Source organism: Pleurodeles waltl, chromosome 10 (assembly GCF_031143425.1).
Source record: "Pleurodeles waltl isolate 20211129_DDA chromosome 10, aPleWal1.hap1.20221129, whole genome shotgun sequence".
Taxonomy (NCBI): domain Eukaryota; kingdom Metazoa; phylum Chordata; class Amphibia; order Caudata; family Salamandridae; genus Pleurodeles; species Pleurodeles waltl.
Window position 1 is genome coordinate 813,635,316 of NC_090449.1, and position 27,714 is coordinate 813,663,029.

Sequence of the window (27,714 nt, forward strand, 5' to 3'; positions counted from 1 at the left end):
CAGACTTGTGCTCAATCACTGTCGGCCTGTTGTTGCACCCACGTCCCAATTAACTGCGAACAGAGACTAATGATTGCCAGTTTAATTTTACAAGTCTCTTTTCCCCCTGAATCTTCATATCTCCATTTCCCTTCATTGGATGTTTGGCATTTTGTTTATTAACTTTCCTCTCTACTTTTAGCAATTGGAGGGGGATTTTGATTGTGTTTTGTTTTAGATTTTTTTGAAACTGTTTTGATACTTCTGAATGCTTTACACACTTTCTCTAAGTTAAGCCTGTGTGAAGTGTGCCATTTCTACCAGGGGTTGAGCTTGGGTTTAAGGTATTGAAAACTGTTTGGACCAGACAGGTTAGTGACTTTATTAATTGCCGTGGATTACGATGCACCCCAATAAATAACTAACATCTTACAAGGCCTAATTTAGAGTAACATGTAAAAATATCCTACTCTGATGTAAAGTTGCATGAAATTAGCACACTCTGCTATCACAGCCACTGCCAATGTATGGTGGAAGAACTGTGGGACTTATGTGGCACAAATTGTGTCAAGAAATATCTTGCATATATGTACCCAGTGAAAAATACATAAATTCAACGCACAACATGGTGGCCACACCCAAATACTGTAGAGCATCATGAGAGGAGCGGGAGCCAAACTTTTTGGAATTGCAAAAGCCTCAGTTGTTGAGGCAAGTCATAAATAATTTCGGCTGCATAGAAGTGATCTTGGTGTGCAAGGCTGAGATCAATAGATTATATGTGTTCATGATATATTTAAGCAGAAAATACATATTACTATAACAAAAATGGCTATCTGTGGAGGTGCATTGTTAACATAGTGATCTTTAGTACAGTACATCCCCAAGTACATGCCTCGTGTGTGGACCTCTTTTGGCCATTGATCAGTAACTGTGAGCTATGTATTCCCCAGCTACAGCAGAGAGGGCATAGCAATGCAGGTTAAAATTATGTTATGCACAAACCCCTAGATTATAGGATAAAACAAACCTGCTATACAGTCATAACCTGAGAGTGCATGGTTATGGAGAGATAACATATCAGGACAAATTGTAGTTACCTGAGCCATCCTGCCTACCCTTCTATTCAAGTGTTAAGACAAAGCAGGTCTATGTATAGTTCTACTTATCTGCACTTATCTAGGGCTGGGTGAATGTAAATTACGTAGGTGAAATTTGCAAAATGTCTAAACGCTGAATTTCATGAAATTCCTTAAAGGTTTGCACCACTCAATTTCACACAATTTGGGATTCTTTTTCCCACAGGAGAGTGGTCAACAAACATGTGACAAATTATGTAGCTGCCATCAGTGTGATATGTGGATTCACAATGTGGGTGCAAGAATGTTTATTGCCAGGCTCCTGGCCATTGAAGCTCCGTTTAAACTTTGACAGGTAGCAAATGCTGCAGAGGTTATGGAGACACCAGTTATACATACAACTACCAGATACGTGTGAATATCAATGACATGTGGTAAGAAAAGGTGATGAAAATATATAATTCTACATGAAAACATTCCATGTTTAATTAAAAAATGCAGTGAATATCATTTGAAACTGCAATTTTGTACAGTTGACAATCAAGAAATACACAGGACAATCAGCTGTATGGATGATTTACATATACCAGTGTTATTAAGTATTATGTGAGCTAAGAATGCCTTTTTATGAAGGAGAGCAGCCGACATAATCAAAAGTCTAAATACAATAGTAATTAAACCATGCAAAACGCATGTGAATTGACGGAATGCAATAATTCTTCCATACAATTTTCTTATTTACATATTAACATAGTTACACTGCATACTTATTAGCTATTTGCCATGAACAATATTTCCTGTTTGTTGCCTTCCAGTAACACAATTAGGTTTTTTAGGGATGTGTTAAACTCTTCCTAGTGAAGGATCAGCCCCAATTGTTAGCGGAGGTGAGCTCCAGAGGAGGAGTCCTTTGAAGGAAAATGATCAGAATATGGAAGTTCTGCAGCAGAGTTTGGGTGAGGTTAAGAAGTACTGATATGCAGGGATTAGGTCACACGTGGAGAAATAGCTTAGAATATCATAGATAATAGAGAATAGGTTAAAGTATCACAGAGGAAGTGTTGGGATATCCCATAGTTGTCTTTGAATGCAAGTGTAGTTTGTAAAAGGTCATGTTTTTGGCAGAGGTTTGGTGACATTTCAGTATTTGCTTAAAGGACAGAGGAATTAATAAAACTTGTTATAGGCTCGACTATTAGACTGCTACAATATTACAATTTTCTGAGCTGAGTGTCTGGGCTGTGTATGTTGAAGGCCTGATAACCTGCTGTGGTGGAACTAGTGGTATTTAACATTTCTATCTGCATAACTGGGAATAAAAGAGCACTAAAGTTTGTTGCTGCGGGGTGAAAGTCAGCATATAGTAAGGGAAACAGTCTGAACTAGAAGGTGTGAATATAGACCACCAAGGAAGTTATAGTACTGCAGGCAGATGACTTCAGAGTGAAGGAATTTAGGGCCATTCTGTGCAGAGTACGTGTGCGGCAGTTAGATATGCTTGGAAGAGGGATGAAAACGTGAAGTTGAGAGGGCTGGGAATGAGAAGACGTGATCTGAATATAGGTGAAAGGAAGGAAGGAAAAGAGACGATGATGTCACCAGGCTTGCTAGTGTATAGAGCAGAAAAGAGGCCGTAGGACTAATCTTTCTGGGACGCAATTTCCAACAGAGGTGTAGAGCGTTTGGATGGCCATGCACGGGGATGGTTCTATTTGCCACATGAAAGAACATTTACTTGAAGGCAGAGCCAGTGAGTGCAATGGTCTTTAGTCAAGAAGGCAGAGCAGGCTGACCAAGGGTGTGGAAGAGGTGAATAGAAGTGATCAATTTAGTTGTATGGAAGAGGTCGTTTCTGTGGGGAGAACTGCCAGGAAAACAGACTAGATAAGGTTAAGCACATTTTTGGGCTAACGAATAGCGTAAGAAAGCTGAATACGTGCAATTCCAATACTTTAGATGAATGGCAGTTGAGAAGCTGGACAGCAGACTTAAGGAGAAGTAGTTTTAGCTGTGGGTTTCTTTAGGAATGGTAGAAACAGAGCAGCTTGAATGGGGGTAAGTCAGAGAAATTCCATAAATGTGAGAGCAAGGTGTTGGATAGTTTGAGGACTGAAAATGTCAGGTGGCACACATGAGGTGTTGACAGGTTTCGGTATTGGAAGAAGCTCAGTGTGCCAAGTTTGAGTGTTTATCCCAGTGAATATCGAGGATATGTGAATCTAGGAGTGTAGGGATGGAGCAGAAAGGAGTGTAGTGAGGGTTTGTTTCCTGGTGCTATCAGGTGAGAAATAGGATAAAATATCTGCTGCTGAGGGAAAGGATTTTTGAAAGTTGTGTGTGACAGAGCCAGTAAGTTGTCGATTTTTTCTGTCAGTCATTATAGGTGGGTTTGGAGTGAGGTCAGGAGATTCTAAAAGTAGAGTTGTTTGGCATTGCCTATGACCTATGAAAGTGCATTGAATGCTTTTTTGTATGCTTGCAGATTTGCCAAAGTCTTACTTTTGAGCCATTGAAGAAGGAGTGCGTGCATCACAATCTTCAAGGCATATGTATGAGGTGTGATCCAGGATTGCAGGCTTGAGGTTGTTAGAGAGAGACTGCACAGAGGATAGTGAGTGCTAAGAGTGTTTCAACGTATTGTTAAATTTCCCAAATGATGTAGTATGTTGTAAACACGTGAAGTAATTTTGAATGTAGTCTAAGAATACTTGAACGGTGTCACTAGAGTGTTTGCTTTTTGGCTAAATTGGCAGTAGCAATCAACGGCATGTCAGCTGGGATTAATAATTGTGTGATGGTGTATACAGAGGGGCAAGGGCCAAACGTAGGTGAGAAGTCTGGTAAAAAAAACTGAAATCAGTATGAGATCAATTGTTTTAACCTGGCTCCAGATGTGTGCGCATATAGCTGCAAGAACAGCGTTTGCTGCAGTTGGTTATCAAGGTACAGGCTAAAGCCTTTGAGAATGATGAGTTGAGTTGTGCGCACTATTGATTAGACCATGCCAATGCCCAGTGATAATATAACCTCTCTCCAACATGGACTAAATTGTTCACACACTAAAGAAACTCTGTCTGAGTCCTGCTGATTTGCTTGAACAAGTTCCAGGTATGATCTCTGACACTAAATAAGATTACCACTTCTGATATTGCTTGTCTACAATTTTTATAGGGCTCACCGTTATATAGTATTCCCCTTCAGTGCCCTAAACATCATCTTAAACTCTTAATACCTACAAATATATTATGCGCCCAAGACACAAACACCTGCCTGCTCACAACCACCAACTCTTTCCAGTGAAGCTGAAATGCATCAGAACCAAAATAATAACCAAAGTAGGGTCACGTGAAGAGCGTCTCTCCCCCTGTCCTGTTAGAGTTGAGCGCTCCACTTTTACATAAGTGGAGAACTGGCACCACACTACACTGCACAGCTTGTTCCCCTTTTCCAGAGACAGGAGAATGTGGCAGTTAGTGCAAGTAAAACACCGCTTGTACTCTCACTTCCTGCATTCTCCTTCCTCTCTTGCGTCTCTAGAAACCGGGAGAGACAGAATAAAGCAGCCGAGTCTCCAGAGCCCCGGGCAACGAGAGGACCGTGAGCACTTCCGTGAAGGCTTAACAGTTGGGAACAACGTCTGCGAAAAACTGAATTTCGTTACAGGTATTCAAGTTAATGGATTCCAATGGAAACCATTCATAACAATTAAATAATTTCCAACTCAGAAGCCAAAATGTACTCAGTAGAAGTGGAAAACATAGGAACTCAGCAACCTGGTACTAATTTACCTTAAATCACAAAAGGATGATTAGATGGAGGAAATGTCTTCCTCCAAATGCTTTGTGTGTTTGTTCTCCTGTGCGTTAGCCACCGTGTAGCCTTTGATTCATATGCAACTGTTTGTGGTGCAAATCTCACCTACTTGAGTTTGAAGAGAAACATAATAACACATTTACCAACTAGTACGACTGACATGTATAGAATGGTAAAAATCTAGCGCTCATCATAGCATAATTTCATCTGCAGCACGGTGCATGTGCAAATAGTGCAAACTCAAGCCTTAAACAGAACGTGTTTAATGCACATTATTTAAACAACTTCCATTTCACACACATATTTTACATATTAAACGGATATTGATCAAATAAAATGTTGTTTTACCATATCATTCCTTGGTTGAAGATCAACCCCAAAACGTTTCCACTAATATCAAACTCCGCATATGAAGGCTAAGTAAAAAAATGAAAGATAGCATAAATCAATGAAAATGTCCCCTCCAATGTCACAAAAGTAAAGACGCTCTGAAAGAGCAGTACACGTGAAAACGCGCATTTGGTTCAATTTGCAGTCAACAATTGCTTGCAGAGCTATACAAACTGTTAATTATATTTCAAAGTAGAAGAACGTTGCGTGGTTTTGTGTTCTTTTATGTTCTTGATTATTAAAACTCAGAAAGTAATTACATCGTTCTTAAGATATTCTAAACATTTAACGCATAGTCATAATACTTTTACCTCCAATGCAATGCTCAGAGAAGTGACGTTTTGAGTTAAATTGTGCATTTCTTTCCACAGAATAGGAAGTGAAATATTTCGAAAATGAACTATTGCAAAGCAGCATCAAATGGGCCCTCTACTTTGCTATAAGAGAAAACGTGAGTTTTGAAAATGCACATGTTAGAAACACAATTAACTACAATTTCCCAACAAAACTGAAAAAAATGGCACACGTACAGTAAACAAACTTTCAGTGGAACTGTCACTTGTTCAGCAAATATCATTTTGCAGGGACGTATCCTCTGTTTTGTTTTTGACATTGCTAACCATCCACTTCTGTCTGAATTCTTCCTCGAAATACATTGGGGCAGCCCTGAAGTGGCAGTACTATTATCTCTCCAATAGTTAATATTCAGTATAATTGCTTACCCCTTTCCCTTTTCCCTTTTCTTTGCTATTCTTTGTACAAAATGGAGGGATCTACTAAGCAGTGCAACTTTAAGCAACACTCATCAAAGCAAAACACTGCAAACTCCAGATGATTCGTGGAAAGTGGGCGCGAGTGGGAGAGAACTAAGCAAACAACCCTGGCATCCCACCAAACCCCGATCAACGAAAGTCATACAAAGTATCATGACCTGGCATATAATCTTAGCACCAACTGAAAACAGTGCAGTCACAGGGCTAACGGAGGTCCTCTTGTACACAGCGCGCTCATCATTGTGCGGTAGCGCAACGCTAAAGTCAATGCTGGGCTATGATGCTATTTTTTTGTGACTGTAGCTAATGACGAGGTTGGTGTTTGACATGTAGTAATTACAGTGCTGCACTGTTTTTAGTTAATCTTATTGGTATAGGTAGCGCTGGAAATTTCTATTGGAGTTTGCCTATTTGTTTATTTAAAATGTTTTATTTGCATAACAGTCAGACAGTTTAGAAGTCAAATAATGTACAAAAAGCGTGTGTTGGTGCTAATAATGTAATCTTAGAAAATAAATCCGCTCTAGCAAGTTGCATCTATGCAGAAAGACATATCCAGGATTGTTTAGCGAGCGAAAATATGAGAAAAAGCCAAATGGAAAAAGCTTTTTTTAATGCTCATAACGCCTGCTGTTATTATTGTTTAGTTGTTAGACTGTATAACAACTATTTTCATCGGTTCCACTCTTTTACCAGATGTTTGCACATGCATCTTTCTGACTATGACCTCCTTTTGGGTTAGTTGCAACACCAGGGATAGCCCCTGCGTGGGAGTGGAGGAGCGTCACTCCTCTAAAAATATGCCCCCAGAACTGAAAAATAAAATGGTAATAAAGTTAATTTATTACCATTATATTTTCAGCACCCCGTCCATTCTTCCTTCTCACGCACCACTTTTAACCTTATTTAACCTCATTTCATGATCTTATTTTTGATCTTAGCCTTTTTTTCTTCACATATCAGTTCTAATTTACTCTCATGTCGCTCTCAAAATTTCTTACGTTCTTACCTTCATTGCTCCTTTCTGTTCCTAAATATTCAAATACACTGGTGCTTTTGTTTTTAAAGAAATACACTATTGTCATGCCATAAATACTTCAATCTACTCCCTTTCAATCTTTACGAAACATCACGTCAAGCCTTCGATTTCATCTTCTCTATTTACCTCACCATAATCCTATATCATTCAGCTTGAAGTTTAACTTCTTTCCTGTCAGAAATTAGGTTATTAATTTAGGAGGGGGAACCTGACACAAATTCATAAACTCAGAGCCTCATTTACAAGCCCCTATCTGGACACAAAGCCACCGGAGCGTCATTTTATCTGACGCTCCAGTGGCACAGTGTGCTGGCCCATATTTACATGGCCACACAAACCCACCTTTCTTGGCTTTTCATGGCCCTGTAAATATGCCCCTCTTCACACATAACTCTTGGGTCAAACGTGCATTCTATGGGTGTTGCTGTGGGTGTTCCCACACAACACCCATGGAATCTGACGCATTCCCAGATTTACAAGGCTAGGATGTTGTTAAAGTGGTGCAACAGGGAGAAATGCCATTATTTCTCCCTGTTTTTTTCTCTTTCTATGTGTGCTGCAATCTGCAGCACACATTAAAAAGGGAAAACACCATTATTGATTGTTAATGTGCAGGAAGGTGTCCTTTACTGTACATAAACAATCATCAGTGCAATGCAGATACCCTTGCACTACGGCACGAGGATGCCTGCTTTGGCACTAGGCAACAGTTAGTGCACCAGCACAAAGGAAAGTACAGGGATGCATAATATTTCTATAAGTACAATGCATCCCTACACTTTCAAAATGACACAGGGTAGTGCAGCAAGCTGGCTGGCAGCTCCACAATGCGGCATTTCTTTGTAAATGAGCCCCTGTGTCTGTTTAGTTTAAAACACAGTTCTCAAAGGCTTTCTACTCAAACCTTGTTTGCTGTGGCAGAAGCAGAAGGTGATTTCACAATTCAAGTCAAGAAGCAACACAACTTTTTCCCTGATGTACAAATTGATTTTGCAATCACAAACACTGTGATTCATAAAATCACTGTGTTTCCAGAAGCAAAATCCCTATTTGTCAAGTACAAAGCTCTTTCTATGAATTGGAAAAGTGTTTATCACTCAAATTTTAATCCATAATGAATCACAATGTGGAAGGGGTGTGAAATAGCCATTTCTGCCAAACTACGATTTGGTAACCTAAGTATCAATGGTTTAAGACTTCAAGTCCACTCTCAAATCATTGGCCAGTTAACAACTCATCAAAGGAGGTGGTGTTGTGGGCTTCTCTTCCATGCTGGCACAAGAATGATGCATGACTATCTTCCTAACGGTGATGCAGAAGAATGGTGAGACAGAAGGAGTTGGGCTGGAAAGGTGTGAGCAAGGTTTGGAATGTGCTTTTGTATTACACTTTAGGTGGAATAATACTTCCTTCTTATCATCATGGTGCCACTACCTTAATACCTCACTGCAATTTGTCCATGATCTGCTTGAGGAGGAAACTACACTTTATTTAAGGAGTTGTGTGCCAATGTTAGCCTTGGCATCCTTGGCGTGGTCTCCCCTAACTTTTTGACTCTGCTTCCCAGGTTGTTGTGTGCTGGACTCTGTTTTTGCTGTTTTTAATACTCTGGGCACTTTACTACTGCTATCCAGTGCTGAAGTGTAAGTGCTCATATGTGAACTTTATGTGTAGTTGGCTTTCCATGATTGGCATATTTGATTTACTAGTAAGTCCCTAGTACAGTGCACTAGAGGTGCCTAGGGCCTGTATATCAAATGATACTAGTTGGCCTGCAGCACTGGCTGTGCCGCCACATATGTAGCCCTGTAAACATGGCTCAGACCTGCCACTGCAGTGTCTGTGAGTGCAGTTTTAAACTGCCAATTCAACTTGGCAAGCTTGCCAGGCCTAAACCATCCCTTTTCTTATATGTAAGGCACCCCTAAGGTAGGCCCTAGGTTGCCCCATGGGCAGGGTGCAGTGTATGTTTAAGGTAGGACATATACTTATGTGTTTTTTAATGTCCTGACAGTGGAATACTGCCAAATTCGGTTTTCCCTGTGCAAGGCCTATCTCTTTCATAGGTTAACATAAGGGCTGCCTTTAAATATTATTAAAGTGCAAATTCCCTTTGGGAGCAGATAGAAAGTTGGAGTTTAGGGTCTCTGAACTCACAATTAAAAAATATATCTTTTAGTAAAGTTTGTTTTTAGATTGTGTGTTTGAAAATGCCACTTTTAGAAAGTATGCATTGTCTTCCTTAAACCATTCTGTGACTCTGCCTGTTTGTGGATTCCCTGTCGGGGTCAGTTTGACAGATGGGTTGTATGCACCTCTCTCTACACAGTGACACAAAGGGAGTTGGGGTGTAGCCTGCATATCCTGATGAGCCATCTGTGCTGGGAGGGATCGGAGGAGTGGTCACTTACACCTGAAAGGGCTGTGCCTGCCCACACACAATGCAGTCTCCAACCCCCTGGTGCGTGTCTGGGGCCTGGCCTGGGCGAGGCAGGATCTTGAAAGAAACAGAGACTTCTCTTTGAAGTAGGCCTATTTCAAAGGCAGAAAGGGGCATAAGAAGATCACCCAAAACCCCTGCAAATTAGATCACTTCTGGAATCAAGAAGAACCTCTGCCAAGGAGAAGAGCTGAGGAGAAGTGCTGCCCCTGCCTGTGCTTTGTTTGGCTATCCTGCAGTTGCTGTTTCTGCCTGTGAAAAGAGCAAAGACTGGAGTTTGTGCTATATTCCTGCTTGAGAAAAATCTCCAAAGGCTTAGACTGAGCTTCCTCCCTGTTCTGAAGTCTCAGGGGCATCAAAGACTTCCCCTACCAGCACCTGGACTCTCTGCTGAGACTCCTGCCCTGCCAAGTTGTGCCCCATTCAGTTCCTGGGCCCTTGAAAGGAGAAGCTGGAGTAAATCCCAAAAAACTGACTTCGGGCTACTCCAGACCGATGTCGCTGCCGAATCCCGTGACGCCGCCTATAACCGAATCTGTGGTCCTCGCTGGAGTGCGACGACCCTCACAGGCCCGACATTGCTGCCGTACTACATCATGACCACCAGATATCGACTCTGCCTGAACTGCGTGGGTTCAATGCTTTGCACTGATGCCACCTCAACTCTACCGCTCCGAAGCAAGGACCGACACCTCTTCGTAACGTCTCCGCTCCTTCACCCTGCAGCACCAGAACCAACGCATCCTCGGATTCAGCGATGTTGTGATCCCCGACTTCGCGCACCGGCTTGTTTTCACATTTTACTGAGGTACTCAGTACTGGGGGTCTGCGTGACTCCATACCTGGTGCCATTGGCATCGGATTGTTGTGAACGACTCCGTCATGATGCCATGTTAGCACCTCATCAAAGCATTTTGTGTTTCTAACGGTTATTTTTGAGTTTAATCTTTGAAAATTCATAACTTGACTTGTGTATGTTGGATTTTGGTTGTTTTGGTCTTGTTTTGTTTAGATAAATATTGACTATTGTTGGTCTAAACCTGTGTTGAGTTATTTTGTGGTGTTTTTACTGTATTACTGTGTGTGTTGGTACAAATACTTTACACCTTGTCTCTGAACTTAAGCCTACCTGCTCGTGCCAAGCTACCAAGCGGGTCAGGGGGGGTTAACTGAGTGTGATTCTCCTTTACCCTGACCAGAGTGAGGGTCTGTTAGACCTGACAGCCTTAGGGTGGTCACCCCTAATTTTCTGCCTGCCTCCCTCAACTTTTTGGACACTGTTTTTACTGGTTTTTAGACTCTGCACACTTTACCACTGCTAACCAGTGCTAAAGTGCATATGCTCTCTCCCTTTAAACAAGGTAACATTGGATCATACCCAATTGGACTATTTAATTTACTGATGAGTCCCTAGTACTGTGCACTATATGTGCCCAGGGCCTGTAGATTAAATGCTACTAGTGGGCCTGCAGCACTGGTTATGCCACCCACTTAAGTAGCCCGTTAACCTTGTCCCATGCCTGCCATTGCAAGGCCTGTGTGTGCAGTTTCACTGCCAATTCGACTTGGCATTTAAAAGTACTTGCTAAGCCTAAACAATCCCCTTTTTCTACATATAAGACAACCCTAAAGTATGCCCTAGGTAACCCATAGGCAGGGTGCTGTGTAGGCAAAAGGCAGGACATGTACCTATGTAGTTTACATGTCCTGGTAGTGAAAAACTTCAAAATTCGTTTTTTCACTGCTGTGAGGCCTGCTCCCTTCATAGGCTAACATTGGGGCTGTCCTCGTATATTGTTTGAGTGGTAGCTGCGGATCTGAAAGGAGTAGGAAGGTCATATTTAGTATGGCCAGAATGGTGACATAAAATCCTGCTGACTGGTGAAGTTGGATTTAATATTACTATTTTTGAAATATCACTTTTAGAAAGTGAGCATTTCTCTGCCCTTAAATCTTTCTGTGCCTTACGATCCAAATCTGGCTGGGTTTAGTTGACAGCTCCTTGTGCATTCACTCAGACACACCCCAAACACAGGATACTCAGCCTCACCTGCATACATCTGCATTTTGAATGGGTCTTCCTGGGCTGGGAGGGTGGAGGGCCTGCTCTCACACAAAGGACTGCCACACCCCCTGCTGGGACCCTGGCAGACAGGATTGAACTGAAAGGGGGCCTGGTGCACTTCTAAGCCACGCTTTGAAGTCTCCCCACTTCAAAGGCACATTTGGGTATATAAACAGGGCCTCTGCCCCTTCCAACTCAGAAACGTCCTGGAGAAGAAACGTGTAACCAGAACCTGCATCCTGACAAGAAGAATTGCCTGGCTGCCCAAAGGACTCACTTGACTGCTTTCTGTGAAGGACTGCTGCCTTGCTGTTGCCCTTCTGCCTTGCTGTTCCCTGGCTGTGGTGAAGAAGTGCTCTCCAAGGGCTTGGATAGAGCTTGCCTCCTGTTCCCTGATGTCTCAGGACCAAAAAGACTTCTCTCTTGCAACTGGACTTCTTGTGTGGTGAAAATTCGATGCACAGCTTGCTAAAAACGATGCACAGCCTGCCTCGTGGTGAGAAATTCACTGCACGCCGAACCAGAACGATGCAACCCGACTTCACAAGGAGAAGATCGACGCGGCGCCTGCATTGCCGCCGGAACTTCGAGGCACGGCCCACCGGATCGACGCACAGCCGACCTGGGACAATGCGGCCCGACTTTCAGAGGGGAAATCGATGCAGCGCCTGCCGTGAGGAAGAAATTTCCACACGCAATGCCCACCGGAACGACGCAGCACTTCTGACTCCGCTCCACAAGCCCAGGTTTCCAAGCACAGACCCCGGGGTGTCTAAACACCCCGCAACCCAAAGAGGATCCACAACCGAGCACCGGAAATCGACACACAGCCGTCCCTGCATGGAAACCAAACGTCGCATCACCGTGTGCGGCCTGAGAAATCAACGCACACCCCCTTTGTTTCCACGCTTCTCCTCCTCTGCAGCCCATTGAAGAAATTTTTCATGCGAACCAGGTACTTTGTACTAAAAAGAGACTTTGTTTACTTTTAAAAGACTTAAGACACTTTGGGGGTTATTCCAACTTTGGAGGAGGTGGTAATCCGTCCCAAATGTGACGGATTTACCACCAGCCGCATTACGAGTTCCATAGGATATAATGGACTCGTAATACGGCTGGTGGTATATCCGTCACTTTACCGTCACTTTTGGGACGGATTACCACTTCCTCCAAAGTTGGAATAACCCCCTTTATATCACTTTTCAGTGATATCTCTACATTTACTTATTGCATCTTTGATCGTTTTGAACTGCAAATATCCAGATAAATATTATATATTTTTCTAAACACTGTGTGGTGTATTTTTGTGGTGCTATATTGTCTTATTGTATGATTCATTGCACAAATACTTTACACATTGCCTTCTAAGTTAAGCCTGACTGCTCAGTGCCAAGCTACCAGAGGGTGAGCACAGGATCATTTGGATTGTGTGTGACTTACCCTGACTAGAGTGAGGGTCCTTGCTTGGGCAGGGGGTAACCTGACTGCCAACCAAAGACCCCATTTCTAACAGGGTCCTTGCTTGGACAGGGGGTAACCTGACTGCCAACTAAAGACCCCATTTCTTACAGCCATTATTGAGCACCTTTGCTCTTGGAAGTACGGATTATACATTGTGAGCAAGAAGCATTGGATCGTCAGCACAATATTCTTTATTTATTTACTTTGTTTTTATCCTTACTTGGTACTTGGTCGCAGGGTGTATTTTTGGGAGCCTTTGGAGCAGTAAATCTGTTACACATGCAAGGTACCTTTTAAGAAGGGTACGCACACATTTTATTCCTGATTCTAACATGTTCAGGGCACCTGCACTGAGATATGCATCTTCCCTCTTGATATATGATTGCACTGACAAATGTAGATTACATCATCACTCGGGTCACATTAGGTGACCTAACATGCTGCCATAATGAGATTTGCTATTTGTAGAAATAACATGAAAAAGGTCTGCAAGACACTGCGCAACATGCTGTGCAAGGTGGCTGCTCCTTATTTTTCTACAATTTTAGGGGGCGAGATATTGAACATAGTAATATTCCCACATTGAGTGCATTAACATTTACAGCACAGTAGCATTTACCGAAGCCTTTATTCAGATATGTATATTTTATGTCTCCAGATACACCTTGGGGCATTTTACATGGTTGTTTGGAATAACCTTCATTCAGCTTACTTCATACACTTTTATGCATTGTGGAACATACTAGTTAAGACTGTTTTACAAGCTGAAGAGTGATTGGCTCAGCATGTTTTTGTTTATTTGCATTTTGCATTCTGCTTCTGGGCCACACTACTATGGAGTTAAAGATGTGGACAGTGTCTATTCCAATAACTCAGTGAAGATTGGACATTGAAAAATTAATTTAATATACCATGAAAACACAAACCTGGACAATCAGTCCTCCTCAAGCCTTTTGTCCATCGGGATCTGAACCTGTCTTGATATGGGAAGAGTAGAAGGAGTGTTTTTTGAAACATTTTAAAGCTGTGGATGAATCCGATGAGATCACCCCAGAGAAAAAGAAAAGGATTTTCTAACCAGGGGTTGACAGTGTATTCACAGATATCACAGATGTCGAAAGTTTTGGTTGCGGGGATGTGATTATATTCAATAAACTATACTTCATCTGGATAGGTATTTTGCACCTAAAGAGTGCACTAAAATTACTAGGTACAAGCTCTTTCAAAACAAGAATGGAAAGTTTGAGATGCTAGCATAATATGTGGTGAAATTGAAATTAGATTACAAATTCTGAGTTATTCATGAAGATTTGAGTAGATCAATTACTGATGCATACCAGAAAACTTGCTATTTACAAAAGTGTATGGGTAAATGGATAGATGATGTATTAGCCATATTAAGGCAGAAATCTCAGGAAGATGTGCAGTAGCTTTGGAACCAGAGGAAAAAGAATGTGAAACTATTGTCAAGCTTTAAAATATAGTGGACAATAAGATTAGTGTAATCCTAGTATGAGTAAGAAAAGATTTAAGGAACAAGTGTGGTGCTATCATTATGACAGTAAGGAGTATATGGCTTATAGCAAGAACTGTCCAACTGCCAAAAAAGTGCAGTGACTGTGGAACTGTTGGACACTTTGCTAAGGTATGCAGGAGAAGGAAGGATCACATCAGGTGTATTGGTGGTGAGACAAGAGAGGAAGAAAAGGGAACTTTGGACAAGGATGATGAATGGTGTGGCGAAATAGCTAGTGTTGGTAGCAAATCCATTTATTTAGAATATAAATGAGAGTTCAGTTTAAACCACACCAGAATGTTGGATGCTTATTTGGGGTGTATCATTATCGATATTTGCAGACCACTCTATTCCATCATCAATGAAGAATTGTGGACGGACAAATTTGTGCAGCAGGTAGGATACAAATTACTGGAATCTGACATTCATCCTGAAGGTTAAAGTGGTGAACGTTTTTATATCATCGGTTTCCAATGGTTTGTCTTCCAATTTAAGAATAGAAGTACTCAGGGAAAAATTATATGCTTCTATTAAATAACCTCCAGTTTTGTGTTGGTTTGATCAGAGAAAGTTATATACTGTACTAGCCCTGAATAGTATGGGAGAAGTCTTGGTGACTGATGATGGGGTCAATGAAGGTATTGACATGCTGAGCAAGTTTCCTAAGGTTTTCACAGTATGCAAAGTGAAGAATATTCCTATGATGATAAGAGTTTCGTTTTTCAGAGAGAAATTGGTTGCCTTGGCAGTAATTGAACCAATTGAAGAATCAGACTGGATGTCTCCACTGGTGGTAGCCAAAGAGAGCAATGGTAACATCAGGTTGTGTGTAGATTTACACCACCTTAACAACAACATTCTCATCAATAGATTTCCATTACTGAAGAAAAATGAAACTGTGACATATTTCAAGGGAGTGAAGTGGTTTTCCACCATTGGCTTATCTTCAGCATATCACCAAAATTAATTGCCTCCTGAGTCATTGAAAATTATGGCATTCATCATTCTCGAGGGTAGTTTTCAGTTTGAGTGTATGCTGTTTAGCCTAGAGCTAACGACATCTGTATTTCAGCGCTTATTGTTTAAGTTATTTAGGAAGGTGAAAGGTACAATGTTCTTCCAAGATGATATTTCAGTATTTGGACAAGACAAAAAAAGAATATGATGACAGGTTGTCAAAGATACTAAGGGGCATATTTATGAGCCCTTTGCACTGCTGTTGCTTAATTTTTTGTGATGGAACTGCGGCGCATACTTTGAAATCATACCTATGAGGCCATGTAAAGCCACTTTGCATGTCTTTGAATGGCCTCATAGATATGGAGTAGGGCAAGGCAGCGCAAATGGCTGTGTTGGCTTACTCTGAGCAAAGGAGGCATTCCATGGGCACTGCAGTGGGTGTTCACATGGAACACCCATGAATTTTGACACATCTCCAGAAGTCCAAGAACTTGTAAACCTTCAGATGCTCCAAAAACGTATGCCTCCCCAGAGGAGTTGCATCAAGGACAAACATCTTTATTTCTCCTCATTGTTAGAACTCAGAAGTGGTGAAAGTTGGAACCACAGACTTCACAAGTAAATGTGTCTATGGAATCCACAAGAAATAGATGAAAGTATAAACAAAGTAATATTGCAAACTCCAAAGAGTAGATGGGCCTATGGACTACGCCCAGAAGCATTACCAAAAGTAACCCAGAAGTGATGACTTCCTTGGTCTGCATTATGAAACAACAATCATAGGTGTCTATCAGTTACCCAGTGGAATGAATGTGGTTATGATGCAGGTGATGGGTAGAAGAAGTTGGAGAGGTCCAAAGAAGGATATGAGGGGAGATACACAGGGGTTGTGGTCGTAAGCCCTCCCTTACAGGCCCAAACAGAGAAGATGCTGCAAGAAGATGCCCTGAGCCTCTTTATCTGGATATCTGGGCTGCACAACTCTCAGTGGGGAGTTGATGTAGGGTGAGTGTGTGATAGCAATAGTGGCAATTGGGAGGCTTTCCAAAAAATACCACATTTACATGACCAGAAGGGCTAATCATGGAGACCAGTCATGCTGTGGTTTAACATAAAATTGTGAGGGGGAGTGGGACAAAGTGGAAAACGAAAGCAAGATGGTAAGATAATATGTAAGCACTCCAGCAGGGTTCTGGGGTTAATATTGCCTACCATAACTTGTTAAACATAATGGTAACATTACAAAAAAGTCCTGCTTAATAGCAGGTTAACTCTTTCTTACTTCATTCCTTCAGCTGAATATTACAGTGGCGAAGACAGTGGTTGATTTAGGACTTGCAGGAGGGACCCAAAGAGAGTCACCAGTCATCTGAGCACAATAGCCAACTGAGGTCAGCCAGGCCCAGTAACTGGGTTGGGAGTGGAAAACATTTTCAAGATATGAGCAGAGCTGTTGTGATGGGGAGGCAGAATTGGTTTATTATACTACACTGAGAAGCAAAAAAGAACTTAGGTGTGCAAATTCTTTGCAAAATGGGTTCTTTGGGCAAACACTTATGTAGGAAATAATAGATACAGAGAATTTTAACCACATTTTTACCCACGCTGTTCCAGCAACATGTCCAAATCAGTGACAATAGCAAATACCTGTCACATGACTTAGTTTTGCTTTTGTTGCTTCCTGATTGTAGCACAGTGGGCTGTGGAAACTTCAAACAACTCTATTCAGAACTTTATAGAGTGTCAAAAGCAGTGATAAGGCTTCCATTTAAAGAGTGTTCTTAATTGTGCGCACTATGGTGTTATTAATAACAAACATGCTGGTGTTCTGGTGAGCCAGACTGCAACCAACATTTGTGAATGAACACTGGGCTGACCAGTTCATTTGTAAAATACCAGTTGTATGATAATGAACTTGACTTGTGCATTTCAGTGCATCCATGGCTAAATTGCCATAAACTTCAAGGTAAGTAGTGAAACATTTTTTGATCTTTGCTATTCTTGTGATTTGTGCACAATTTAAAATCCTATTGGCTAAGCGACATGTTAGATAAGCCCCAGTTTCCAAGTGAGCAAACCTTTATTTAATGAAATGTTACAATCACCACAACAACATATGACGCAGCGATTTGGTGCAAGTTTGCACTAAGTTCAAGTATTGGCACCAAACTGACACTAATGTCAAGCACTGCTGCCAAGTGCAATTATGGCTTATAAAAAAGTTGATGTAGTCCAGACACAAAAATTAACACCCCTTTTAAATGAATTGGGCTAGCACTGAAAGGCATGTGTTAGCAACAGCACTGCAAGATGATTGAATATAATTTAAATGTTATATAATCTAAGATGTCATAGAGCTCTCTTACTTCATGGGTTTATAAGGTTTATAATAAGATGGGGTCTAATGGAAAATTCAATTTCTCTCTGATAACCTCATTCCCAAACGAAGTTGAGAAATTAGAAGATATGAACATTTCTGGGCATATTCATTATTACCTCTAACATGGCATGTCTAGCCAAGGTTCTAGCCAAAAGGGCAGAAGGAGTAATTCCCAAACTAGTTAATGATCCACAAATTAAGGAAAGGAAATGTCTGAAAGATTGGGATAATTGCATCCTCCACCCACTATGGAAGGAAAGGAGTGTGCCAGATTTTGACATTTCCTGACCCTCAATTTCACAAACGTTGTTTTTGTAGTATAGAATGTGACTACCTATTCATTCTTAGGGACAACATTTGTTAATAATGGTGAGATTTATGTACCATAGCCCATCATACAGAGTCATTTTCAGAGAATTCACTGTGACAAATTTCACATATGTAGAGGGTCTAAAAAGGTGTGTCCGGCTATTTTGATTTTTCCTCAGATGCACACAATTGCCCATGTTCTCAGATTTGTGGAAACAAAGTTAACTCGGAAAAATTAGGCTTTACCCGATTCAGATTCACTCCAGTGTAAGCCTTCACCCCTTTAAATGGATACAGAATTAATAAATTGCTATTGGTCTTATTTTGAGTTGTGGCATCAAAGCTAAAGTAGAGGGTGATTAACATAGATATATTTAAACATGACATGGTAATACATCTCCACATTGATACTTTGTTTAAAATTATCTATGCTGAAAGGTGGAGATATAGTCAGTGATGCCCATGTTTCACAGTATCTTTGAGAAGCTTTTATAATGGTGCACAAGGTCTACCAATAACTTTACACATGAACAAGTGGGGTAACTTTTGGCATTTGCTTTTATCTGCATACTCTGTAGCAGTTGATCATCAGATCTCTGAACCTGTAACAGAGGTGCTAACATTCAAGCAGATGGGGTACCAGCAACTTCTTTATGGCCCTCAATTCCCTAATTTGGTTCTCAAATTCCTCAATGAAGTTTTAATGGAAACTTAGCAGTCGTTTCCACAGTTCAAATTATGAATTACTATAGAATAAGCAAATTTACGAGTTACTACAGAATAAGCAAATGGTTTCCTCCTGATAAGGAGAAGACAGATATAAAAATAGAAGCAACATACTCATGATGAGCAGACAAACAATGTCATGTTCTACACATTCCTGGGTAATTCTTAGTTTTTATTGGGTTTCTATATTAAATATCAGTGACAATAGAAAATATCCTTCAAAAACCTATCCTGAGAACTAATACTTCATCACTTTATTTATTTTTAAGGAGATCTCGGATCTCTAAACAGATGAAAAGTAGCATATGCACTTATAGTGGCCAAATGATGCATTCAGTGTATGTCTGATATCAGATAGAATATTGATGACAAAAATATTGTGTGGACAGAATATTGTGTCAAAAATATCCAGAACCAAAGTACTGAGAAGGCAAGTGCAAATAGGTAAATATAGATTTACTATTTTAGCACCAAATGTACGTACCTTTAAGGTGTATATATCATTAAGGAACATATTTGTATAGTTAAGTATAGTAAAACTTTGCTTTCCCATAGAAACTCACCTTCACAATATTTTTGTCCTTGATATTGCTGACATGATATTTTAAATAAATTGGGTTCTTGGGATCACAAGAGTGTATTTTTATCTACCGATTTGTGTTGCCGAAAAGCTACCGGAAAGAGACAACACGTGGTCATGGACGAATAACATTACTATCTATAAATCTATAAATGGTTTCTATTTTTACAGACAACATAAAACACTGACATATATCCCTCATAGATAGAGAAAGGGATGGATGGATGGATTTTTAACATATAACAGGGATGTGAGAGGTTTCAGGTTGCCGAAGCCATCTGGTGCTATGTCCAAAAGCATCCACGTGATACAGACTCAATAACATCCTCTAAAGCCTCAGAGGTACACAAAGGCATGTCACAGTTGTGGATAACAGATGATTTTTTAAACTTCGCCCCTGGTACTGTAAACAAATACTCTGAAAGAATCTGAGGAATGGTGACTGTGTTGTACTGAAATATCGTGTGTGGTGCTGCTTGAAGGTTGCTTCCTTTGACCCTTAACTTTTCAGGAGTTTCCTCCATTCTGTATGTTGTACTTTAGTTGCAAACAAACATGAGCAGAAAAAAGGATTATTTGATTCTTGGAACTAGCAATCTCCCTTTGAAATGAACATTTCTTGCAAGTGTAAAGTCATGTATGATTTTGAGTGCGTGTTCATTACTAAGGTACAGCACATTTCAATAATGCTTTCTTGTTTACATTACATCGGATAGTGTTTTTTCTGCATAGTTTTAAGAACTTTGATAAAATACTTAAAACGAAATACTGCTACAGATATTTGTAACTAGAAATGCCACTTACAAATCCAGCTTCGAGGTCCCAACACCAGCAGTAATTCACAAATCTGACGAAACAAGCCCTCAGGAAATCTCCAACAAGTATGGTTACATAGGTCACGAGTATATCCGATACCGTCAGTCTGACAAACTCCTGCCGTGGAATATGTAAAAAAGATAAAATACAAGAGATGTAGTCATGCCACGCTCATTCCTTTGCAAAGTAAACTTCTAGTTTTAGCTAGGCGTGAAAAGAGTGCAATCATCAATTTACCAAGAATTTTCAAAACACTGAAAAAAGGGTGGACAAGGAGAAAGGTCAATAATAGGTGATGGAAGTGCAGTGGGCAGTGAAAAGGGTTTTTAATGTTTGGTACATCGGACACTTAGAGAGAACTGGACAGAAGAGGGAAATACGGGGATCTCCGTAGTCACAAATATTTGTGGGATATACAAATTGGCGAATTAAATATGAGGTATCATGAAGGACTGGAAGAAGGTTAGAGGAAGAACTGTAATATATCACATTAAGTAGCAAAAAAGGGGTGCAGGATCCTTAGGGTATTGATCTGTCTTCAGGTTCACTTCACTCACAGTAGGACTCTGCTTGATGAAGCCTTGAATACTGCCGAGAAGTTATTCACGATATTGTGGCATAAGTGTTTCTTTTCAGAAAGTGTGTGAATTAATGTTGATTCGTCCACGTGATGGACCAGGGAAGGCTCAGATGCCAATCACAACTGCTCCACCTTCATGCGCTCCAGATATAAAACTATACAAAGACAGCTGTATAATGGCACTGACTATTAATACCATTAGCTCAGATCAAGAGGCCTATGCTATACTTACAATTTTAGGTGCCACCGCTCCACTGTCCCTCACACTGAACTCTTCAACTTTACTTTGGGACAGGCATTGTTAGTGACTGCTCCTCCCCTTTCAGTAACTATCAATTTCCTTTATATTACTTCCCCTTTCTTATTCTTCTCACTTGTGGGAAAGGAATCATGGCATACAAATAAAGGTGCATGCCTCCTCTGTAAAAGACTTAGCTAGCTCATATATGCCATGCTAGTGAAAATAAATGTGACCCAATGAAACAAGTTATTTGTAACAAGTGAGAGACAGATTCAGTCATTTATTTTTACATTTCAGAGAACAGTTCTCATATGTTTGTGTTGGAAAGTGGATCATTGGTAAGGGCAGGTAAGTACTTACACTTAGCAACAGGCCACTAACCTCCACTTAAGTCCAGTTAGGTCTTAATAAATTAAACCCAGCACAACCCTTGGTAGCATGGCAACGAGCGACAAGGCTTAACTTAGGAGAAAAGTGTGTAAAACATTTAAACATCACAAAACAGTAAATAAGTAAAACACAAAAGGCAATACAAATCCAACACCACTTTAAAACAATAGATAATATATGTATCTTTAAAATGACACCATAATGGTTAAAATCTGATATATGGAACTGGAGATATGAATTTTTAAAGAATGAATGTTTTCCAGCGCATAGAAGCAACTAGTGCTCAAAGGGTTAAAAAAAGGTCACACTGGAAATGGACAAAGTCCAGAGTTAAGCCCATCCATGAGGTAACACTTTCACACTTACTTTCAGAAGTGTTTCTTGATTCAGGAAAGTGGTCCACAGCACCAGCCAAGGGTTCAGAGGTTCCGATTTGCCTCTTGGGGTCTGTGACTACAACTCCCACAATGCACGTTTTCAACTTATGGAGTTGCTTCAATTGTCTCCAGACTTCTGGATCTTCTTCCAGAGGTCCTTTTTGGGTCATTGAAGTGTCCACAACTTGATCCAAGGTTCCAGAAGCTCTGAGTTGCTCCTTGGGAGTTGGGACTACAATTCCCAGAACGCACTTGGTCAGAATCCTCAAATGGCCACTGGACCCTGGTTAGCTGGGCTCTGTTTGCAGGACTTAATGCAGGGGACTCTGGGCAGCTCCTTTGTGCCTGTAGCAAACAGTGAGTCCCTTCTTGAAGCAGTGGAAGACAGGCAAAGTCCTTTTAGTGGTGAAGCCCACGTTTGCAGCTGGTGCAGTCCTTCAGAGTGCAGTGTCCACGGGCAAGTCAGGGGTCCAGCAGAGCAGTCATTCTTCTTATTTGTCTTGTTCCTTACAGGGATCTGAGGTGTGGGTGCAGCTCTGCCATATTTATCCTTGCTCCTGGGTGAAAATCAGGGGGTCCTGGTTATCCAATAAGAGATAGGCTCCTTTCCCCTTTGATGACTACTTCCTGGGAAGTGCAGCAAAAACCAATCTCGGGGAGCAACATTTCTCAAAAAATCCAACATGGCTGAAATTGATTTTTGGAGGTTAGATCTGGCAGCGCCCACCCACTGGTGTGGCTACAAATCCTAAACACAAACCTCTCCTGCCCTCTCCTAATCTAATCAAGAGGGCATCTAATTGTCTGGGGTTGCAGGATGTGAGGGAGGTGTTGGCTTGCTCCAAATGTCCTTCCCTGCCTTAGAAGACCAGTTTGGCAGCCCTTCCCCTTACTGCTTCCCCATCTGTTGAGGTATATCTCCTCCCCCAGGCACATCGTTTTTGTTCAGCCCAGGCCACTTCACACATCAACAAGGCAGCCTGGCCAGTCAGAGAAGGGAACTACAGTGCTGAAGTTGGGAACTTTCATGTAGAGTTTTAAAACTCTTTACCTGAACTAGTTATATTAAATCCAACAAATGTAAGTTGTGGGCTTTATTATAACAATTAATTTGATACCAAACTCAAGGTATCTGACACTTAAGGGGACTTTGTTAATTAAAATAAAGTCTTCCCATTTTAGCCTATGGAGGACATTCACTACAGTGAGGGAAAAACACATTTGGCTATTTTACCTCACCAGGGCCTATAAAACAATTTGTATAAGGTCCCTGCTTATAGGTACATGACACTAAACCCTAGGGACACATAGGGAACAACTTAGGGGTGACTTATATGTTAAAATAAGGTAGTCTAAGACTTTGGAAGTACTTTTAATTCCAAAGTCGAATTTGCATATAACTTTAGTGAAAAGCAGCCAGCAAGGCAGGCCTGCTTTTAAAAAATGACACTGGGCACCTCAGTAGTGAACCTATGAGTCCACCACCTATGCTGGGGTCACTAAACCTACATGCCCTACCCTATACTAGGGACTTATAGGCAGGTTGGCACAGCCAATTATAATTAGCCTAATTTGCATACTCATTTTACACAGAGCACAGCCCCTGGGACTGGTTAGCAATTCCCAGGGCACCATCACAGTCAGATTGGATCTGCCCACATATTGGGAAACAAGAGTACATGTTTTGATAGGGCAGAAGTTGCGTACTTCCACAAAAAAGAAGTTGCCCTCCACAGAGTTGCAGTACCCTAAGTAGCAAGACCAACAGTGGCTTTCCAGTGGTTACAGAATGGTTTTAACAGAAACATCGGCACTTCTCAAATGGATAGTGTAAACTGGAAATAATCCTTTTTCTATCTCAGGATGTGCACAGACCTAACAGCTGCACCCCAAGTATGACATCTGACAGGGATGGGAAAAGTGAGTCTGGGAACAACCCATTTGTAAGAAAGAAGGCGGTGATGGAAAACAGCTCACACCTTTCAGACAGGCTACACTCTTTCCAGTAAGGCCTTCACAAACCTCCTGCATTTTCTAGAAATGTCACCAATGCTCAGAAGATGGTCTTCTAAGCTTTCCAGAGAAATACTTTTCTCCAGTTAACTTATTTCTTTCTGTTTTAAAAATTGATGTAGACAGAGCCTTTCTGCCTTCAGTTCAGCTCACACAGAATCACATTTTTCAGGTTATGGAGAACATTTTTCATCTCCGCAGCCCCATAACTTAACACAGCAGTAGCAAAAATTGATTGCCCTATTTTTCTAAAAATGAACTTCGGTAAAAGCAATTTATGGTAACCATTGTTTCCCTCTGAGTCATTTTCCAACACTATTTCTGTTACATACGTTTTTGTAACAGAGGACTCTTGGGGCTGTATTATGTAAATGGCGCACTGTCCCTATTTGCGACTTGGCACAAACAAGAATTGTGTGCCCTATTACAGATAATGCACTGCTCCCAGTGCAAACACAAACTTATTGCTTCCCTGGGGGCAGCACATTTCTGAAAGTTGAAGCGGCTGATTGAAGAAGTTCAATCTTTCACGGTGAAGACAGCACCTGGTCTGCTTTACAAGGGAATACTGAGAATCCCTAACTGGCAGTTACAGTGAGTGACTGCATCTGCCTGCAGAATGATGTGTTTCTCTCCTTTCATAACTCACTCTTCGGAGATGCATTGATTGTGCATCACCTCTTTGTGGTGCACTGTCAGTGAACCTTCTGACTGTCTGTTTGCCTCTGTGACCACATTCATAATACTGCTCAGATTCAAAGCAGTGTTTTTTCCTCATTTGCATGTTGGCAGCCCCTCTCCAATGTTAATGAGCGAACACTCCTTTACAATAGCATTTGTAGCATGTGTGTTGTGCCGTGATCTCTATAACAGAAGGTGCTGCACAAGTGTCCTGGGTCCCTTCTGTCTTACCAAAGTGCCCAAGGGGCACAGAAAGTGAGTGCAAACTTCAATTGTGCCTCCAGGGCACTTTATGTAACAAGGTCCATGGAATCAAAACATCGTATGATATAAATCACATATTTTACATACTTAATTTCAAATATATTTTTCAGGACGGACAAGTGAAAAGTGAAAAGATACATTATGACTTTTCACAGAATTTTCTTAGGAGACCAAACGTGTGGGTGTAACGCTGCTCAAGGTTCATTGGTGATTCCCAAGTACTAAAACAGTTTTAGCAGAAATGGAAAAATAAAGAAGAATTTGGATGATAGGCTTGATTGCAACATTGGGCCCATCTACATCTAAAGCGAGAGCAGAAAATATGATTCAAATATTATAACAGTCTAATTATAAATAGATGTGGTTTCAGGAATGTGTAAACAGTTAAATGCCAAACAGAGAAATAAACAAGAGTTTACATCATTTAACAGTTTTCAGATCCAAATTAAAAAAAATAAACAAATCCTACTTATTTCCCAACGTGTGTGAACGTGAGCGGAATGACTGGCTGTGGCTGCAATATGATTGTTGCAGCTATCATTACAAGATGAGGTAACATCTGAATATAAAACGTACAAATAACTGATCCTTTCTCCTTAAATACTATGGGGCTTTCCCGATATAAAAGGTGACGCACGGGCGGCGCAAGGAGCTTGTAAATAAGCCCGTATGTAGCATGAAAAATGTGGATGCCTTCCTCGCAAGACAGCAGCATCTTTCATGTGTCAAGCCACAGACAACGCATGTAATTCTGTTCCTTCATCGAATCAATAAAAAGAAAAGGCTCACAACCATGCCTTTTCAGGTGAATTTATTAGATAGATATGACATCAGGACGTTTTGGACAAAATTACCTTTATCAAGAAGGGTGGTTATATTATGGACTTCCTTTTGCATAAAGGTTGGTGTTAGGCATAAACAAAATACTCATGTTCAAAGAGCTCTGTGCTGTTCGAATCATATTAAAGCGGGCTGACTTCCAAAGTTACACCTTTGCCATTATACTTGACAAAATGCCAGTGCCTTATCATAACTGAAAGAGATATTGCAGGAACATTTATACTGTTTTTTTAAAAAGTTAGTATCTGTGGTCGCTAGTCTCTGCACATTCCTGCAGAATCATGATACCAGATGATTAAAAGAAATACTTTAATATAGCCTTAGAACCCGCCGTAGCGGGCTCTACCAGCTATTAAAGGCCCGCTCCCCGCAGGCATTTAACAAGGGAGAGGGACTTTAATAGCCGGTAGAGCCCGCTACGGCGGGTTCTAAGGCTATTAGAACATTCTGCCACACAGGGCAGAATGTTCTATTAAAAAAAAAATGTTCACGGAGCCCGAGGGGATTAAAATCCCCTCAGGCTCCCTGAGGCTTTGTTCACAGCTGTTGCTGTGAACAAAGCAAACATTGGAATGTTGGCGCTGCGGGCTTTTACCGGCCTGTAAAAGCCCGCAGCACTCCATTGTCTCCAATGGAGCCCCCAGCATTCCAATGTTCTAATAGTTTTTTAGTAACTGCAAAGTACAATGACCATGCGTTCTCTGCACTAAAACCCGGATGGTATGGTGATCGTACCAGATTGGGTATATTTCATCGAATTTCTTGAAACTTTATCCTGGTCATGTCCAAAATTTCAATTGGTTACATGGTTACAGTCTCAATGTTTTTCTGTTTATGTTACTGTTTAGGTACAAGACAATCTCTTTTTAATTACGTTCACAGTACTCATTCAATCACATTTGTTGTCAGTTCTTCGTCCTTATTTAGAGGATTATCTCCATAGGTTTTCAAATACACAATATGGTAATACTCTCCATCTCATGATTTTAATTTTCTATCGCCACCGCAGATTTGGTTTGTTATATACTCAATTCCGTGGACATTCAATAGCCATTCATCACTTTGATGTTTCTCTTTAAAGTGACTTGCTGCAGGATATGCCTCATCCTTGTTATTTATTTCACTTAATTGTTCATTAATCCATTTTATTAGAAACATGGGGCTCCCAAAATACATTTTATTGTATGAACATACATATATTCTAAACTCAGTACAGCATGTTAGTTTCTGTTTTATTTTTCCCTTTTCATTGCAGTGCCGTCTTTGGTATTATTTCAGTATAAATTGATTTTTGCGAGCTTTGCAAAACGAGCCATACTGTGAATCCAGTTTTTGCATAGCCTTGTTTTTTTTTGTTTGCATCATGTGACAGTGTGTTATCCCACTTCCTATATTTGCTGTAGTGGTTAATTGTCTAATTCCAAATACTTTTTTGATGTTTGGAAAAATAGCTATGATACTCCACTGTTTATTAAGTCTAGAACCTCAACTTGCCTGCTTATTTGCGTTCTGTTATCAATACCATCCTTTTCATTAGCCTGATGTTTCGTAGGATTTATTTTCTGTCTTAGCTAGTCAGGTCTGATTTGTGTATCTGCTCTTTCTATTGACTTGTTGATTATCATTATTAGATAGTTTCGTTCTTTGAATATTTTTATCATCTGGTCAACCCGCTTCTCATAGGTTTCTTGACCACTACAGTTGCACTTGGCATGAAGTAGTTTGCATTTGAAGTGAAGTCTGTATTTTCAGGCGATGACAAGTTGCATGTCGCAGTGTGCCACCTGCTGTTTGTCTACAACTCTGTTTTAGTTTTCCGTTCTCTGCTGCAAATTCAAAGTCTAACAAGTTCACCTTAAATTGACTGATTCAAAATGTGGATCCTAGATTTTTATTTTGATCTAACCTCATAATGTATTCAATTGTTTGCTCCTGTGTTTTACCTATAGTGAATAAATAATCAATAGAACGGGAGCCATAGGCAAGGGTGGAGCTATTATTG

The 27,714-nt window shown here is 40.7% G+C and overlaps 1 protein-coding gene across 1 annotated transcript in view; it reads right to left on the reverse strand.

Annotated features, from left to right (window-relative positions):
* The window catches only part of LOC138262456 (transmembrane channel-like protein 2), a 469,363-nt gene that overhangs the window by 139,234 nt on the left and 302,415 nt on the right, over window positions 1-27,714 (reverse strand). Inside the window, exons 12-13 of the mRNA XM_069212350.1 lie at window positions 20,315-20,443; window positions 5,220-5,287 (exon numbers count right to left, since the gene is read on the reverse strand). Coding sequence (XP_069068451.1) covers window positions 5,220-5,287; window positions 20,315-20,443 — 197 coding nt within the window. The remainder of the gene's footprint in view (window positions 1-5,219; window positions 5,288-20,314; window positions 20,444-27,714) is intronic.